This window comes from Microcaecilia unicolor, chromosome 1, assembly GCF_901765095.1.
Source record: "Microcaecilia unicolor chromosome 1, aMicUni1.1, whole genome shotgun sequence".
Lineage (NCBI taxonomy): Eukaryota > Metazoa > Chordata > Amphibia > Gymnophiona > Siphonopidae > Microcaecilia > Microcaecilia unicolor.
Genome location: NC_044031.1, coordinates 17,033,915 through 17,052,543, shown reverse-complemented (window position 1 = coordinate 17,052,543; position 18,629 = coordinate 17,033,915). Strand labels below are relative to the sequence as shown.

Sequence of the window (18,629 nt, the reverse complement as noted above, 5' to 3'; positions counted from 1 at the left end):
TGCTTATCTGCTTATATGCTTCATAATTGGGTTTGGGAGGCGTTGAATAGGCCGCAGGAGTTGTATCATACTGTGAAATATTTGATTCCATATCATCAAGCTGATCAATCCATAGACTGGTGGGTTGTGTCCATCTACCAGCAGGTGGAGATAGAGAGCAAACTTTTGCCTCCCTATATGTGGTCATGTGCTGCCGGAAACTCCTCAGTATGTTCTCTATCTCAGCAGGTGGTGGTTACACACAGCAGCAGCTCTGGCTAGGCCTCCAAGCCTAATTTTTAGGTTTTGTTGAGTGCCTGGGGTTGAGGGCTCTTTTGAGCAAGTGCAAACCTGGTGGTGCCAGGTCCCTCCTTTTCTCCCCCCTCCCGCTGGCTCCGTTTAAAAAAAAAAAAAAAAAAAAAAATTTTGAACGTCTTTAAAGGCGTTTATTTCGACGTTTATTTAAGCGTCTATTGCAGCTACTCACTGGGACACCAGGTCGTTACAACTCGGAGCGGACAGCAGGTAATTTTTACCTTTTTATTGCGGGCAGGGGGTTCCCCGATTCTTCTCCTCGTGGCATATGGCGTCGGAGGGCGAGGGCGCAAAGGGTCGCTCCCCGGGTCGCTCGAGCGCTTCTAGAGGGGATGCGGGGGTTTTGAAGCCTGATTCGCCCTGGTTGGGTGACAGTTTCGTGACCGATGAATGTCCCGGTCCTTCCTCCGGCGTGGCGGTTTTTCCCGCCATAAACGCCCATCCCCCGCTCCTCGCCTCCGCCATCTTGGCCGGCCACGCGGCTCGGACGGCTTCTTCTTGGGCCGCCCTTGAGGTTGGAGACATTAATGCCATGAACGCCCTTAATTTGGGCGACGGCTCAGAAGCGGCTAATGTCAAGAGCCGTTCTTCCCGCGCGGCTCATTCGCGGAGTTTCGCGCCGGACGCCATCTTGGATGCGCAGCATGTCTCTCCCCCGCTATTGCGAGCGCCGGTTGAGAGTGCGCCTAGGGCTGTTGCCCAGGTTGCGGAAGTGCACAGTCTGGGGGGTTTCTCCCCCGAGTTTGTTTTGCTGCTGCATCAGGCCTTCCTCTTGCACAACGCTGCCCCTGCTCCCTCTTCTGGTAAAGAGGTTGAGGTTCCCAGAGGTAAACGCCCTCGGGTTGATTCCCAGGCCTTGGAGGAATTTATCTCCTCCGATGTAGATGAGGGCAGCGTGTCTGAGGTCTCCCAACGGTCCTTTGCGGATTCCTTGGAGGAGGCGGATCCCCGCTCGGATGGAGCGGATGACCCCTCTGCGGCGCGGCTTTTTCGCCCAGAGGATTTGCCCAACCTGTTGTTACAGGCCATGGACACTTTGAAGATTTCCTCTCCGGAGGACGTCTCTCCCTCAGCCCCTGTTGGCTCTGCCATTATGCTGGGGACTAAGCGCCCACCTAGAACCTTCCACGTGCATGATGCCATGCACACCTTAATTTCGGCTCAATGGGATGTCCCAGAAGCGAGCCTTAAAGTGGCTAGGGCTATGTCCCGCCTCTATCCTTTGGCTGTGAGTGAACGTGAGGTCTATCTGTGGCCTACCGTGGATTCTTTAATCACTGCGGTGACTAAGAAAACGACTTTGCTGGTGGAAGGTGGCACGGCCCTAAAGGACGCCCAAGACAGGAGATTGGAGGCGGCCTTAAGGTCGTCCTTTGAGGCGGCTGCTTTAAGTTTGCAGGCCTCAGTTTGCGGCTCCTATGTGGCCAGGGCGTGCCTGACTATGGTGCAGCGGGCTTCCCCCTCGGATCATTCCTTGAGGGCTGATTGGCCGGCCCTGGAATCGGGCTTAGCCTATTTGGCAGACTTGCTGTATGATGTCTTGAGAGCCTCAGCTAAAGGCATGGCTCAGACAGTCTCTGCGCGGCGGTGGCTTTGGCTGAAACATTGGTCTGCTGACCACGCCTCTAAATCCCGCCTGGCTAGATTGCCTTTTAAAGGCAAGCTGCTCTTTGGGGTCGAGCTGGACAAAATCGTGACCGATCTCGGCACGTCTAAGGGCAAGAAGTTACCAGAGGTCAGGGCTCGGGCTAGTGCTCGTCCCGGTTCCTCCAGAGGACGGTTTCAGGAAGCCCGTCGGTACCGCCCGGGCAAGTCGGGTTCCTCTGCCCCCTCTTACTTCAAGAGAAATTTCTCCCCCAAGCAGCGTTCCTTTCGCAGAGACCGCCGTCCCGGAGGTGCTCCCTCCGGTCCTCCCCCAGGGGCTCGTACCCAATGACGGGGTCTTGGTCCACGCCCCAGTGCAGATTGGAGGACGGCTGTCCTCGTTTCTGGGCGAGTGGACCACAATAACTTCAGACGCTTGGGTGCTGGAAGTCATCAGAGACGGCTACAAGCTAGAGTTCTGCCGACCCTTAAGAGACGGGTTTGTACTCTCTCCCTGCAAGTCTCCGGTCAAAGCTGTGGCAGTGCAGCAGACTTTGGACAATCTGATCCGCCTGGGTGCGGTCGTTCCGGTGCCAGAAAGTCAGCTTGGCAAGGGGCGTTACTCCATTTACTTTGTGGTACCAAAGAAAGGAGGTTCTGTCCGGCCTATCCTCGACCTCAAAGGGGTCAATCGGGCCTTGAAAGTGAGGCACTTTCGCATGGAGACTCTCCGCTCTGTTATAGCGGCAGTGAAAGCAGGGGAGTACCTGGCATCCTTGGACATCAAGGAAGCATATTTGCACATTCCCATCTGGCCTCCTCATCAACGCTTTCTGCGTTTTGCAGTCCTGGGACGACACTTCCAGTTCAGAGCCCTCCCGTTCGGGTTGGCTACTGCTCCGCGGACCTTTTCCAAAGTAATGGTGGTCATAGCGGCCTTCCTGCGGAAGGAAGGAGTACGAGTCCATCCTTATCTGGACGACTGGTTGATCCGAGCCCCCTCTTATGCAGAGTGTGGCAAAGCTGTGGACCGGGTAGTTGCTCTTTTGAGCTCCCTGGGATGGATCATCAACTGGGAGAAGAGCCAGCTGCGCCCGACTCAGTCCCTGGAGTATCTGGGAGTTCGATTCGACACCCAAGTGGGCAGAGTGTTCCTGCCAGACAATCGGATTGTCAAACTTCAGGCTCAGGTGAACCAGTTCCTAGTAGCCTCTCCTCTTCGGGCTTGGGACTATGTGCAGCTGTTGGGCTCTATGACGGCCACGATGGAAGTAGTGCCCTGGGCCAGGGCTCATATGAGACCACTACAACACTCCCTGCTGCAGCGCTGGACTCCGATGTCGGAGGATTATGCTGTGCGCCTTCCCTTGGATCCAGCAGTGCGCAAGGCGCTGAGCTGGTGGATGCAGACAGACAAGTTGTCTGCGGGAATGCCTCTGGTGACCCCAGAGTGGATTGTCGTCACGACGGACGCCTCGTTGTCGGGCTGGGGAGCCCACTGCTTGGGAAGGACAGCGCAGGGACTTTGGTCTCCTGCAGAAGCAAAGTGGTCTATCAACCTCCTGGAACTCAGAGCCATTCGGTTGGCGCTTTTGGAGTTCATCCCGGTACTGGTGTTGAAGCCGGTACGGGTCCTGTCGGACAATGCCACGGCTGTGGCCTATGTCAACCGCCAGGGAGGTACCAAGAGCGCCCCTCTAGCCAAGGAGGCTATGAGTCTTTGCCAGTGGGCGGAAGCGAACCTGGAGCAGCTTTCAGCGGCCCACATTGCCGGAGTCATGAATGTCAAGGCGGACTTTCTCAGTCGCCATACCTTGGAGCCCGGAGAGTGGCAGCTATCTCCTCAGGCGTTCTTGGACATCACGAAGCGCTGGGGCCAGCCGAGCCTAGATCTGATGGCGTCATCGGCCAATTGCCAAGTGCCGCGCTTTTTCAGCAGAGGACGGGACCCTCGATCCCTGGGAGTAGATGCTCTTCTCCAACAGTGGCCGACGCAAGAGCTCCTCTATGTGTTCCCTCCCTGGCCCATGTTGGGCAGGGTGCTAGACCGGGTGGCAAAGCATCCCGGCAGGGTAATCCTGGTGGGTCCGGATTGGCCCAGACGTCCCTGGTATGCGGACTTGATCAGGCTCTCAGTGGACGATCCTCTGCGGCTGCCAGTGGAGCAGGGCCTGTTACATCAGGGTCCCGTGGTGATGGAGGATCCCTCCCCCTTTGGTCTTACGGCCTGGCTATTGAGCGGCAACGTCTGAGGAAGAAGGGCTTCTCAGACAAGGTCATCGCCACTATGCTGAGAGCGAGGAAGCGCTCTACTTCTACTGCTTACGCCAGGATTTGGCGTATCTTTGCAGCGTGGTGTGAAGCAGGCTCACTTTCTCCCTTCACTGCTCCAATTTCTTCAGTGTTGGCGTTCCTGCAAGAAGGTCTGGAGAAAGGCCTGTCGCTCAGTTCCCTTAAAGTCCAGGTAGCGGCTCTGGCTTGCTTCAGGGGCCGCCTGAAGGGGGCTTCCCTGGCTTCGCAGCCAGATGTGGTGCGCTTTCTCAAGGGAGTTAATCACCTGCGCCCTCCTCTGCACTCAGTGGTGCCTGCGTGGAATCTCAACCTGGTGCTAAGAGCATTGCAGAAGCCGCCGTTTGAACCCTTGTCGAGGGCATCTCTGAAAGACCTGACGTTGAAAGCAGTCTTTTTGGTGGCTATCACTTCAGCCAGAAGAGTTTCCGAGCTCCAGGCGCTCTCGTGTCGAGAGCCTTTTCTGCAGTTCACTGAGGCAGGAGTGACTATTCGCACAGTGCCTTCCTTTCTGCCCAAGATTGTTTCTCGCTTCCATGTGAATCAGCAGCTCTGTCTCCCTTCCTTTCGTAGGGAGGACTACCCAGAGGAGTACTCTGCTCTTAAATATCTGGATGTGAGACGAGTCATCATCAGATACTTGGAAGTGACCAATGATTTCCGGAAATCGGATCATCTGTTTGTCCTGTTTGCAGGTCCTCGTAGGGGTCTGCAGGCTGCTAAGCCTACAGTGGCAAGATGGGTCAAGGAAGCCATTGCAGCGGCTTATGTGGCCGCGGGGAAGGTGCCGCCTATCCAGCTGAAGGCTCACTCCACAAGAGCTCAGGCGGCCTCGATGGCAGAGGCCGGTTCCGTCTCCTTGGAAGAGATATGCAAGGCGGCAACTTGGGCTTCGGCCCATACATTCTCCAAGCATTACCGCTTGACTGTGGCTGCACGGGCGGAGGCCCGGTTTGGAGCTTCAGTGTTGAGGTCAGGGATTTCAATGTCCCGCCCTGGGTGAGTACTGCTTCGGTACATCCCACCAGTCTATGGATTGATCAGCTTGATGATATGGAAGGTAAAATTATGTATAATCATACCTGATAATTTTCTTTCCATTAATCATAGCTGATCAATCCATAGCCCCTCCCAGATATCTGTACTGTTTTTATTCTGGTTGCATTTCAGGTTCAAGTTTAGTCTTCAGTTACTTCAGAAAGACTTCGTGTTCAAGTTTTTTCACTTGGATTCTTCAAGAGTTAAGACGAGTTTGTGTTACAGTGAGCTGCTGCATTCCTCTCCCCTCCGTTTTACGGGGCTGGATTGAGACTTAAAATTCTGCCGGCACTCCCTCCCGCTTCGTGCGGCTGTAGGGCAGCTTTGTACCCCTCCCGCTTCGGCGGTGTTAGGGTCAGTCAGCTCCTCCCACGGTTGCGGTTGCAGGATAAGCCAGATCCCCCCGCATCGGCGGGTGTGGTGTCCCTCCCCCGCTCCGCGGGGATGAGCTGGACGGATTCCCCTCCCCCACTTGTGTGGGGATGAGCTGGGTTAATTCCCCTCCCCCGTTTCGGCGGTGGTGAGCTGGGCAGAGTGTCCCTTCGTGGGTGTAATTCTCTAAGTGCTGAGTCCTGCGGATGGAGCTTTGATATCGACATACTGAGGAGTTTCCGGCAGCACATGACCACATATAGGGAGGCAAAAGTTTGCTCTCTATCTCCACCTGCTGGTAGATGGACACAACCCACCAGTCTATGGATTGATCAGCTATGATTAATGGAAAGAAAATTATCAGGTATGATTATACATAATTTTACCTTAATGGTTATGAAGATAAGCACATGAAAAGGGGACCGGATGCCATGGCATACGCGGATTACTTGATGGAGAAGATGGTTCTGTTAGTTAAGGGAGTGAGAACTTGTGGTGATCAAGGGATGGAGTTGGGGGGGGGGGGAGGGTGTCCACGTTCTTGAGTTGAAATGGGTTGAGTTTGATGAGGAAGGGGTGCAGGAAATGACCCGGGGTGTCTCGATGATTTTGCCAATTGGGTCTGTATGGGACCCTTGCTGTTCAGATGTAATCCCTCAAATGGCAAGTAAACTCGCTTTACCGTTATCATGTCTTGTGAATTAGTCCTTTAGTGAAGATCGGCTGCCAGCTGCTTGTAAGTAAGCTACTGTAAAACCATTGTTAAAGAATGAGAAATTGAATCCTAAAAGTATGAGTAGTTATAGACCTTTTTCTGTTGTCCCATTTTTGGGAAGGGTTATTGAGAAGGTTGTTTTAACGCATCTTGAGGCGTTTGTGGAAGAAAATGTTGTTTGCACAGGTTTCAATATGGGTTTAGAAAACCAGTAGCGTAGAGACTTTGCTGATCTCGATTTTGGATTCATTGCGGAGAGGGATAGATCAGAACCAAAGTTATTGTTTGATTTCTTTAGATGTGTCGTCTGCTTTTGATTCTGTTGATGGCAATATTCTTTTGAAGAGGTGGCTTATGTTGGGTTTAGGGGCTATAGGGGGTTTGGGCTATGATTGGTTCGCCTTTTTTTTTTGTCAGAGCGAGATTTTTTTGGTTCAAAGTGGAGGGGGTGTCAAGATCTGTTTCTGTTTTTAAGAGGAGTTCCACAAGGTTATGCCTTGTCCACGCTTTGTTTAATATTTATATGTCATCGTCTCCCCCCCCCCCCCCCACCAAAAAAAAATAAAAATCCCAAGTCGTTTGTCTTGGTTAACTGTTTGGCTTCAGCTTGTAACAGCAGTTAGGATATCTGGGCTTAATAAGGTTTAGGTGAGTTTCTGGAGGAAAAGTCCATAGTCTGCTGTTGAGATAGTCATGGGGGAAGCCACTGCTTGTTCCTGGGAATCGATAGCATGGAATCTCGCTTCTCTTTGGGATTCTGCATGGGTTAGATTTTCAGGATTACCACAATGCGTGTGCGTGAGAGAGATTTGAAATACATTTGCCTGTAACGGAGGCCTTCTTTCTCATGCATATTTATTGTGGATATTCTGAAAACACGACAGAGCTATAGATCTATATAGCACAGTGAAAATAAAAACAAATGTGTATTTGCTGGGACACATATTAGACAAAGTCATTTTACAAAAGCATAAGTTAAAAAAAAAAGAACAGCATCCCTCAGGGCGACATGCAGGTATAATGCCAGTGTGGGAATTTTTCACTGTATATATGTATTATCATTATATAATAAAAAATCCTCATGTACTGTGAGGGATCACCCAAGCCACACCCAGAACATGTCTCTGTAACGTATCCCTGTGCTGCCACTTCCATGTAGAAGTAGCCGCCTTTCCTAAAGTCCTTGTTTGCTGATTTACACGTGTAATTTGGTGTTTTACATATGCACAGGGCACCTGTTCTGTCCTCTGACAGTCTTGCACTAGTTTATAATGTCACCCTAAAATGTGATTAATGCCTTTACTGTCATTCTCACTTATAAGGATCCTCATTGCTGCAGTTCCCACTGCAAAGATACGTGAGCAATGCATTGTGTGTAATGTAGTTCACAAGCAATGCAGCCACACTTGCCTGTCTGTATTAGAACTGTTACCATTGGTTTGTGCTGCTACCCAGACCTCCTCTCTTTCTCAGCCAAGCTTGGCTCCTTTGTCTACCTGCTATCATTTCCTGGTCAGTCTTACTATCTCTGTTCTGAGAGGTCAGCCAGGCATGACCTTTCCTTCCAATCGAGGGCTGTCCTCTGGGACCACCCTTGCCACCTGGTGGCAGGCTCTGTCCCCATTGGTCTTTACCTCCTCCTCCCTGGGCTTGTGTGAACCTTCTTGACCTCCCCGTCTCTCTCTCTCCATGAGGCATTCTCCATCTTGCTTCAGACAGCACTTCTCCTGCTTCACTCCTTGGAAAGAACTTGGTTTTTTTTACCTTGAATATATCCTCTTAATGAGATATTGCACTCTCCAGTCACCCAGCTCTGAGCTACTTCTACCTGTTCAACTATCTCCCCACCTCTGCAATAAACCTGGCGCTCTTCAGATTTCTATCTCCAATCACCGATACAGCTCTCAGAATTAGGGAGTCTCTGTGCCCTGGGGCAACACTGCTGAACATCTGACTGAGTATCTGTGTTTTATTCAATAAAAGAAACTTCAGAAAATATAGAGACTTCAGGTATTGAGATTTTACAGTTAAACAAGTATTAAGAGGCTTGACAGCACCGGCATTCTAAAATCATCCCCCAAATGATAGACGAATAAAACTAGCTGAAATCGAATGCATTCTGAGCACCTCCACATGTCCCTGAGTGAGTTTTTGGTTCTTGTTTCAGATGCGGGTGACGTTTGAGGACATCACTGTCTCTTTCTCCCAGGAGGAGTGGGAGTATTTAGATGAAGGGCAGAAGGAGCTTTACAGGGAGGTGATGAAGGAGAATTATGAGACCCTGATCTCCCTAGGTAAGAATTGCTTTGTCTGCATTTTTAAAAGAGGAACAGCATCTGATTTATTAAAAGTAATTGGAGATATTTTCTGTATCTCCTCCACTTCTGAAACTTCCAGGTGTGATCAGGATTTCTCTTGGCCCTGCTCTCTGTCTTAAGATGACAGTGTGAGGGCAGGACTGAGGCACTCCTAAGAGCTTCCTGTGTGTCCTACAACTTTCCTCCTAGAGAGATTTTCCTCCAGTTCTTGCATCGAGGCTGAAAATGCTCAGGTCCTGGGTGTAACAGAGTGTGTCAAAGTAGCTGCTGAGACCAATCAAAAGTGTGATACTGTGTTCATTGGCCTTTCCAGGGCTTTTGACACTGCGAAGCTGCAGAATTGTCTCCAGGATCAACACATGATAAGAGTAATACAAGAAATCATCATTAACTGCTGTTTCCATGTGTTAGTTAGAGAGGAAGGTTCTAGGTCATGACAAGGATCATCAGTCTTTGTTCCTGCTCTTTTCAACATTTGATTTTCCACAAAGATTGAAACTTCTGCGTGTGCCAATGAGTTGGTTATCCTCCACACCCACTATTTCTTGGAGGATTTTCAACAGTTTCTAGAGAGAATCAGTCAGGTTCGGCCCCCTGGTCTGTGACACCATGAAAATAGCCAGAAATTTCAACCCTTTCCATAGCTGGATAGGACCGAAGCAGGTCATTCCTTTCTCCTCTTTGTATGACCAAAAAACCCTAAACAATTATTGAAACACAAGAAGGTTACAAAACAACATTATTTGTTTATAGAAAATCCTTTTCTACTATTTAACAGAGAAAATGACCCAGTTTCTGCAGGTCTTGCACACAATTGGCCTATAATTTCAGAGACTCCCACAGGCTCTTCATATCATGGAGTTTGCCCTTTTCAAAAGCATGTGCATATTTTTCACTTATGAAATTGGTTGGTAATTCAATAACAGCACACCTCCAGTTATCATATTCTGTAACACCAGGACAATATCATAGTAGATGACGGTGACAGCAGAGAAAGACCTGTACGGTCCACCCAGTCTGCCCAAGAAGATTAAGTCATATGTGCTACTTTATGTGTATATATGACCTTGAGTTGTATCTGCCATTTTCAGGGCACAGACCGTAGAAGTCTGCCCAGCACTAGCCTTGCCTCCCAACCACTAGCCCCGCCTCCCACCATCGGCTCTGCCACCCAATCTCCGCTAAGCTTCTGAGGATCCATTCCTTCTGAATAGGATTCCTTTATGTTTATCCCACGCATTTTTGAATTCTGTTACCGTTTTCATCTCCACCACCTCCCGCAGGAGGGCATTCCAAGTATCCACCACTCTCCGTGAAAAAATACTTCCTGACATTTTTCTTGAGTCTGCCCACCTTCAATCTCATTTCATGTCCTCTAGTTCTACTGCCTTCCCATCTCTGGAAAAGGTTGGTTTGCGGATTAATACCTTTCAAATATTTGAACGGCTATATCATTTCACCCCTGTTTCTCCTTTCATACGTCTTGTAACGCAAATCCCATACCATTCTCGTAGCTTTTCTTTGCACCGCTTCAATTCTTTGTACATCCTTAACAAGATACAGCCTCCAAAACTGAACACAATACGCCAGGTGGGGCCTCACCAACGACTTATACAGGGGCATCAACACCTCCTTTCTTCTGCTGATCACACCTCTCTCTATACAGCCTAGCAACCTTCTAGCTACGGCCACCGCCTTGTCACACTGTTTTGTCGCCTTCAGATCCTCAGATACTATCACCCCAAGATCCCTCTCTGAGAGTACATATCAGACTCTCACCACCTAACGCATACGTCTCCCGTGGATTTCTACTTCGCATTGACCTTAGACCATTCTTCTACCTTCTGCAGATCCTTTTTCATGTTTTCCACTCCCTCCTGGGTGTCCACTCTTACAAATCTTAGTATCATCCGCAAAAAGGCAAACTTTACCTTCTAACCCTTCGGCAATGTCACTCACAAATACATTGAACAGAATTGTCCCCAGCACCGATCCCTGAAGCACCCCACTACTCACCTTTCCCTCATCCGAGCGAATTCCATTAACCACCACCCTATGGCGTTTGTCCGTCAACCAGTTCTTAATCCAGTTCACCACGTCGGGTCCTATCTTCAGCCTGTCAAGGTTATTCAAGAGCCTCCTGTGGGGAACCGTGTCAAAAGCTTTGCTGAAATCTAAGTAGATTACGTCTATAGCACATCCCTGATTCAATTCTCCTGTCACCCAGTCAAAGAATTCAATGAGATTCGTTTGGCACGATTTACGTTTGGTAAAACCACGTTGTCTTGGATCTTGCAACTTATTGGCTTCCAGGAAATTCACTGTCCTTTCCTTCAGCGTCGCTTCCATTACTTTTCCAATAACCGAAGTGAGGCTTACCGGCCTGTAGTTTCTAGCTTCTATCACCACTTCTGTGAAGAGGGACCACATCCGCCGTTCTCCAATACCATCGAACCTCTCCCGTCTCCAAGGATTTATTAAACAAATCTTTAAAAGGGACCCGCCAGAACCTCTCTGAGCTCCCTCAGTATCCAGGGTGGATCCCGTCTGGTCCCATGGCTTTGTCCACCTTTGGATTTTCAAGTTGTTCATACACACTCTCTTCCGTAAACGATACTATGTCCACTCCATTCTCATATGTACTTTTGCCAGTCAATCGTGGTCCTTCTCCAGGATTTTCTTCAGTAAAAACAGAACAAAAGTATCTATTTAGCAAATTTGCTTTTTCTTCATCATTATCTACATAGCGGTTCTCAGTATCTTTTAGTCTCACAATTCCCTTTTTAGTCATTCTCCTTTCACTAATATACCTGAAGAAATTTTTGTCACCCCTCCTTACATTTCTAGCCATTTGTTCTTCCGCTTGTGCTTTCGCCAGACGTATCTCTCTCTTGGCTTCTTTCTGTTTCATCCGGTATTCCTCTCCGTGTTCCTCTTCTTGAGTTTTTCTGTATTTCAGGAACGCCAACTCTTTAGCCTTTATTTGCTCAGCCACTTGCTTGGAGAACCATATCGGTTTCCTTTTTCTCTTGCTTTTATTTACTTTCCTTACATAAATGCTTGTGGCCCTATTTATAGCTTCTTTCAGTCTGGACCACTGTCCTTCCACTTCTCGTTTGTCCTCCCAGCCCATCAGCTCCTTCCTCAGGTATTCCCCCATTTTACTAAAGTCAGCATCCTTGAAATCCAGGACTTTGAGTTTTGAGTGGCTGCCCTCCAGCTGTCATATCAAATCAAACTGTTTCATGGTCACTGCTGTCCAGGTGGGCACACACTCGGTCATTTGACACACTATCCCCATTTGTGAGCACCAGCTCCAGCATCGCTCCCTCCCTCGTGGGTTCTGTCATGTTTACCCCCTCCCCCCCTTGTATTTACATGCTATAACACTTAGATGCAACATTATAGAAGGGTGCTTGGTGCACTTTTTCACATTCCTGCCAGCTTTGGTGCGTCTGATGCACTGGCGCAGAAAATTCTCTTCCTTGATCAGTAGTAGCTTTCTGTAGAAGTAATACGTAATTAATGTCTTTCTTTTCATATCCCAACAGTTAATGAGGCTGAACAGGAGCTCAAGCGAGAGCAGAATCAAGAAGAATCTGTTATACAAACGGAAGGAAATGACGATCGGAATATTTCCCAAAGGATGGAGAGGAGACACCCGAGGAATCATCAGCAGGAGCTGGAGAAGGAGGAGAGAGACCAAGCTGGAGAAACACCTTGTGGAATTACTGAGTGTGAAAGAAGTGACAGGGATCTCACAGACCTCCCTCAGCACCAGAGACACTTGAGAACCAAGGGTCCCTTCCAGGATAGTAACAGTGATCCAGAGCCTTCTAAACTCCCCCAAGAAGAGAGGAAAGGGAATAAACCTTCTGTGTGTGACAGCTGTGGAATAATCTTCAATCAGATTGAGCATTTCTTATTGGATAAGAGAACCGATAGTAGGGAGAGATCTTTTTCATGTTCTCAGTGTGAAAAGACTTTCAAACAGAACATAAATTTGAAATTAAACCAGAGAATTCATGCTGAACGTATGTCATTTTCATGTAACAAATGTAGCAAAAGATTTTGTCATCGGAAATCATTAATTACACACCAAAGAACACACACTGGATTCATGGAGCACATCAGAAAGAGACTCTTTCCTTGTACTGAGTGTAATAAGAGTTTCACTACTTCATCATATCTGAAAGTGCACAAAATCATCCGCAGCAGAAAGAAAACCTTTCCATGTACTGAGTGTAGTCAAACTTTCAGTTTGTTCTCAATTCTGAAACGGCACCAAATAATTCACAGTGGACAGAAACCATTTACATGTACTGAATGTGGTAAATGTTTCAGTGATAAGTCGCAGCTGAAAATGCATCAAATGACCCACAGTGGAAAGAATCCTTTTATATACACTGAGTGTAATAAAAGCTTTAGTTCTTCTTCATATCTGAAAACTCATCAAATGATTCACAGTGGAAAGAAACCTTTTACATGCACTGATTGTAATAAAAGTTTCACTTATTCATCACGCTTAAAACGTCATCAAATGATCCACAGTGGAAAGAAACCTTTTACATGCTCTGAGTGTAATAAAAGCTTTAGTTCTTCTTCATATCTGAAAATTCACCAAATGAGCCACAGTGGAAAGAAACCTTTTACATGCTCTGAGTGTAATAAAAGCTTTAGTTCTTCTTCATATCTGAAAACTCATCAAATGATTCACAGTGGAAAGAAACCTTTTACATGCACTGATTGTAATAAAAGTTTCACTTATTCATCACGCTTAAAACGTCATCAAATGATCCACAGTGGAAAGAAACCTTTTACATGCTCTGAGTGTAATAAAAGTTTCACTTATTCATCACGCTTAAAACGTCATCAAATGATCCACAGTGGAAAGAAACCTTTTACATGCTCTGAGTGTAATAAAAGTTTCACTTGTTCATCACGCTTAAAATGTCATCAAATGATCCACAGTGGAAAGAAACCTTTTACATGTACTGAGTGTAATAAAAGCTTTAGTTCTTCTTCATATCTGAAAACTCATCAAATGATTCACAGTGGAAAGAAACCTTTTACATGTACTGAGTGTAATAAAAGCTTTACTCGGTCATTACACCTGAAAACTCATCAAATGATTCACAGTGGAAAGAAACCTTTTACATGCTCTGAGTGTAATAAAAGTTTCACTTGTTCATCACACTTAAAATGTCATCAAATGATCCACAGTGGAAAGAAACCTTTTACATGTACTGAGTGTAATAAAAGCTTTAGTTCTTCTTCATATCTGAAAACTCATCAAATGATTCACAGTGGAAAGAAACCTTTTACATGCACTGATTGTAATAAAAGTTTCACTTATTCATCACGCTTAAAACGTCATCAAATGATCCACAGTGGAAAGAAACCTTTTACGTGCTCTGAGTGTAATAAAAGTTTCACTTGTTCATCACACTTAAAATGTCATCAAATGATCCACATTGGAAAGAAACCTTTTACATGCTCTGAGTGTAATAAAAGCTTTAGTTCTTCTTCATATCTGAAAACTCATCAAATGATTCACAGTGGAAAGAAACCTTTTACATGCACTGATTGTAATAAAAGTTTCACTTATTCATCACGCTTAAAACGTCATCAAATGATCCACAGTGGAAAGAAACCTTTTACATGCTCTGAGTGTAATAAAAGCTTTAGTTCTTCATATCTGAAAATTCACCAAATGAGCCACAGTGGAAAGAAACCTTTTACATGCTCTGAGTGTAATAAAACTTTCACTTCATCATCATACCTGAAAATTCATCAACTGATCCACAGTGGAAAGAAACCTTTTACATGCTCTGAGTGTAATAAAACTTTCACTTCATCATCATACCTGAAAATTCATCAACTGATCCACAGTGGAAAGAAACCTTTTACATGCTCTGAGTGTAATAAAAGTTTTACTCAGTCATCACACCTGAAAACTCATCAAATGATTCACAGTGGAAAGAAACCTTTTACATGCTCTGAGTGTAATAAAACTTTCACTTCATCATCATACCTGAAAATTCATCAACTGATCCACGGTGGAAAGAAACCTTTTACATGCTCTGAGTGTAATAAAAGTTTTACTCAGTCATCACACCTGAAAGCTCATCAAATGATCCACAGTGGAAAGAAACCTTTTACATGCACTGCGTGTAATAAAACTTTCACTTCATCATCATACCTGAAAATTCATCAACTGATCCACAGTGGAAAGAAACCTTTTACATGCTCTGAGTGTAATAAAAGTTTTACTCAGTCATCACACCTGAAAGCTCATCAAATGATCCACAGTGGAAAGAAACCTTTTACATGCTCTAAGTGTAATAAAACTTTCACTTCATCATCATACCTGAAAATTCATCAACTGATCCACAGTGGAAAGAAACCTTTTACATGCTCTGAGTGTAATAAAAGCTTTAGTTCTTCTTCATATCTGAAAATTCACCAAATGAGCCACAGTGGAAAGAAACCTTTTACATGCTCTGAGTGTAATAAAGGTTTCACTTGTTCATCAAGCTTAAAACTTCATCAAATGATCCACAGTGGAAAGAAACCTTTTACATGCTCTGAGTGTAATAAAACTTTCACTTCATCATCATACCTGAAAATTCATCAACTGATCCACAGTGGAAAGAAACCTTTTACATGCTCTGAGTGTAATAAAAGTTTTACTCAGTCATCATATCTGAAAACTCATCAAATGATCCACAGTGGAATGAAACCTTTTACATGTACTGAGTGTAATAAAAGTTTTACTCAGTCAGCACACCTGAAAACTCATCAAATGATCCACAGTGGACAGAAACCTTTTACATGCTCTGAGTGTAATAAAAGTTTCATTTGTTCATCATACTTGAAAAAACATGAACTGATCCACAGTGGAAAGAAACCTTTTACATGCTCTGAGTGTAATAAAACTTTCACTTCATCATCATACCTGAAAATTCATCAACTGATCCACGGTGGAAAGAAACCTTTTACATGCTCTTAGTGTAATAAAAGTTTTACTCAGTCATCACACCTGAAAGCTCATCAAATGATCCACAGTGGAAAGAAACCTTTTACATGCACTGCGTGTAATAAAACTTTCACTTCATCATCATACCTGAATATTCATCAACTGATCCACAGTGGAAAGAAACCTTTTACATGCTCTGAGTGTAATAAAAGCTTTAGTTCTTCTTCATATCTGAAAATTCACCAAATGAGCCACAGTGGAAAGAAACCTTTTACATGCTCTGAGTGTAATAAAGGTTTCACTTGTTCATCAAGCTTAAAACTTCATCAAATGATCCACAGTGGAAAGAAACCTTTTACATGCTCTGAGTGTAATAAAACTTTCACTTCATCATCATACCTGAAAATTCATCAACTGATCCACAGTGGAAAGAAACCTTTTACATGCTCTGAGTGTAATAAAAGTTTTACTCAGTCATCATATCTGAAAACTCATCAAATGAGCCACAGTGGAAAGAAACCTTTTACATGTACTGAGTGTAATAAAAGTTTTACTCAGTCATCATATCTGAAAACTCATCAAATGATCCACAGTGGAAAGAAACCTTTTACATGTACTGAGTGTAATAAAAGTTTTACTCAGTCATCACACCTGAAAACTCATCAAATGATCCACAGTGGAATGAAACCTTTTACATGCACTGCGTGTAATAAAACTTTCACTTCATCATCATACCTGAAAATTCACCAAATGAGCCACAGTGGAAAGAAACCTTTTACATGCTCTGAGTGTAATAAAGGTTTCACTTGTTCATCACGCTTAAAACTTCATCAAATGATCCACAGTGGAAAGAAACCTTTTACATGCTCTGAGTGTAATAAAACTGTCACTTCATCATCATACCTGAAAATTCATCAACTGATTCACAGTGGAAAGAAACCTTTTACATGCTCTGAGTGTAATAAAAGCTTTAGTTCTTCTTCATATCTGAAAACTCATCAAATGATCCACAGTGGAAAGAAACCTTTTACATGCACTGATTGTAATAAAAGTTTCACTTGTTCATCACGCTTAAAACTTCATCGAATGAGCCACAGTGGAAAGAAACCTTTTATGTGTTGAATGCGGTAAAAGTTTCATTCAGCTAGGACATCTGAAAAACCATCAACTGATCCACGATGGAAAGACACCCTTTACATGTGCTGAGTGTAATAAAAGTTTCACCAGGTCATCAAATCTGAAAATTCACCAAAACATTCACAGTGGAATTAAACCTTTTACATGCTCTGAGTGTAATAAAGGTTTCACTTGTTCATCACGCTTAAAACTTCATCAAATGATCCACAGTGGAAAGAAACCTTTTACATGCTCTGAGTGTAATAAAAGCTTTAGTTCTTCTTCATATCTGAAAACTCATCAAATGATCCACAGTGGAAAGAAACCTTTTACATGTACTGAGTGTAATAAAAGTTTTACTCAGTCAGCACACCTGAAAACTCATCAAATGATCCACAGTGGACAGAAACCTTTTACATGCTCTGAGTGTAATAAAAGTTTCATTTGTTCATCATACTTGAAAAAACATGAACTGATCCACAGTGGAAAGAAACCTTTTACATGCACTGAGTGAATAAAGTTTTCACTTGTTCATCACACTTGAAAGCTCATCAAATGACCCTCCGAAGGGACACCACCTTGTAGTGCTGGAGAGGCTTCTGTGTTTCAATGACTCAGAGGGCTATGATGAAAGGTTACCCATATCAGACAGGCCTCTGAGGAGAAACCAGACAAAGAGTGTCCCAAACTGGGAGAGTGGTAAGATGGTGACCTGAAGTTCGTATGCCCAACGGCCCAGCTGCCCTCTGAGGTTGCAATTGAGGTTGCAATTGCAGTTACCTTAACTGAGAGGAAGGGGACAACTGGCGGTCAGCTGCCGATGGCCAGCGTTTTGTCCCCTGAGCAGCAAGTGCAGGACCGCTGCGCAACGAACTGCCCACAGATGAAAGAGTTGGCGAGTCCTTTGATTAGCGCCGGCGAAGGAGCGTCGACGTTCTTGGACCTGGAAAAAACAACTCCATCACTCCCGAATTATTCAATCACCATGTCCAAAGGAGTGGAGGAGTGAGTTAGAGGCATATGCTGAAACGGAGGACGTTTACAGCAGAACCCGAATCGGCGGAACCACTCCTAAACACCTAAGAGAAATCAGCTTGGAGTTTTTGGCTCCCGTGGAGGTTACATTGAATACCATCTAGAAGGTGCTTTGGGACCTAACGGTGGCAGTAAATAATTTTGTTTCAGATATAATTTTATTAGAGAGTTACATGGACAATTTAATTGAACCCTTTGAGAGTGATATTGTTACCACCCATCTCGGCTGGACTGTAGTGATGTGCTCCCAGATACCTGATTGTTGTAGTCGTGGCGAATATCCAGGGAACACACACTCATAGCCAAGGGAGTGGAACAAATAAACTAACCTCGTCCTTTACTCTCAAAGAATAAAGGAGGAAAAGAATCTAAATTTAGGATTTGTTCCTGAAATGGAAGAACCGCACCTTCAGATTTGCAAATTATCTTTTTCTTTATTGAATACAAATGCAAGCAAATTTTCATTCAAATAAACTCAAATTCACCATTAGTATGTGGCTTAATAGAACTGCAATAACATATTCAACATTCAAAAGTAGTTTTACAAGTATACCCTTCACTTTTTCTGTTTCTTTCAACAAAATCACCTAAAAAGGCAGAAAAGAACCTTTTCAGAGAAATATTTAAATTGTCTTTTTATCAAAATCAGATATTTGTTGTTATTCTCTTTCCTTGCTATTGAAGTCAGAATTTGAGTTTTTATAGGTATTATGGATGTTTTTGCAGGAATCTCACTTGAACCCAGAACACTTAGCAAGTCAGGAAAACATGGATTTTTTATATTTGATGTTGTTCTGTGCTTTAGTTTTCCCTTAAAATGTTGTAAATAAAAAAAAACTATATGTCCTTCAACACCCTTTGCAAATGTCACTTAGCTGTGGTTGAATTG

At 45.0% G+C, this 18,629-nt stretch overlaps 2 protein-coding genes across 6 annotated transcripts in view; both read left to right on the top strand.

The window, feature by feature from the left end:
• Nucleotides 1-18,629, top strand: part of LOC115463418 (oocyte zinc finger protein XlCOF6-like) — a 1,170,818-nt gene that overhangs the window by 829,250 nt on the left and 322,939 nt on the right. The window lies entirely within an intron of this gene.
• LOC115463259 (zinc finger protein 729-like) lies at nucleotides 8,553-16,865 on the top strand. 2 transcript variants are annotated; one of them, XM_030193623.1, is made up of 5 exons: nucleotides 8,553-8,586; nucleotides 12,162-14,876; nucleotides 15,129-15,296; nucleotides 15,885-16,052; nucleotides 16,389-16,865. In XM_030193623.1, exons 1-5 carry the CDS (start codon nucleotides 8,553-8,555, stop codon nucleotides 16,709-16,711), a joined length of 3,408 nt encoding a protein of 1,135 aa, XP_030049483.1. In that variant the 3' UTR covers nucleotides 16,712-16,865. The 2 variants fall into 2 exon arrangements, with proteins under 2 accessions (XP_030049483.1, XP_030049475.1); XM_030193615.1 differs by having other exon boundaries at nucleotides 12,162-15,296.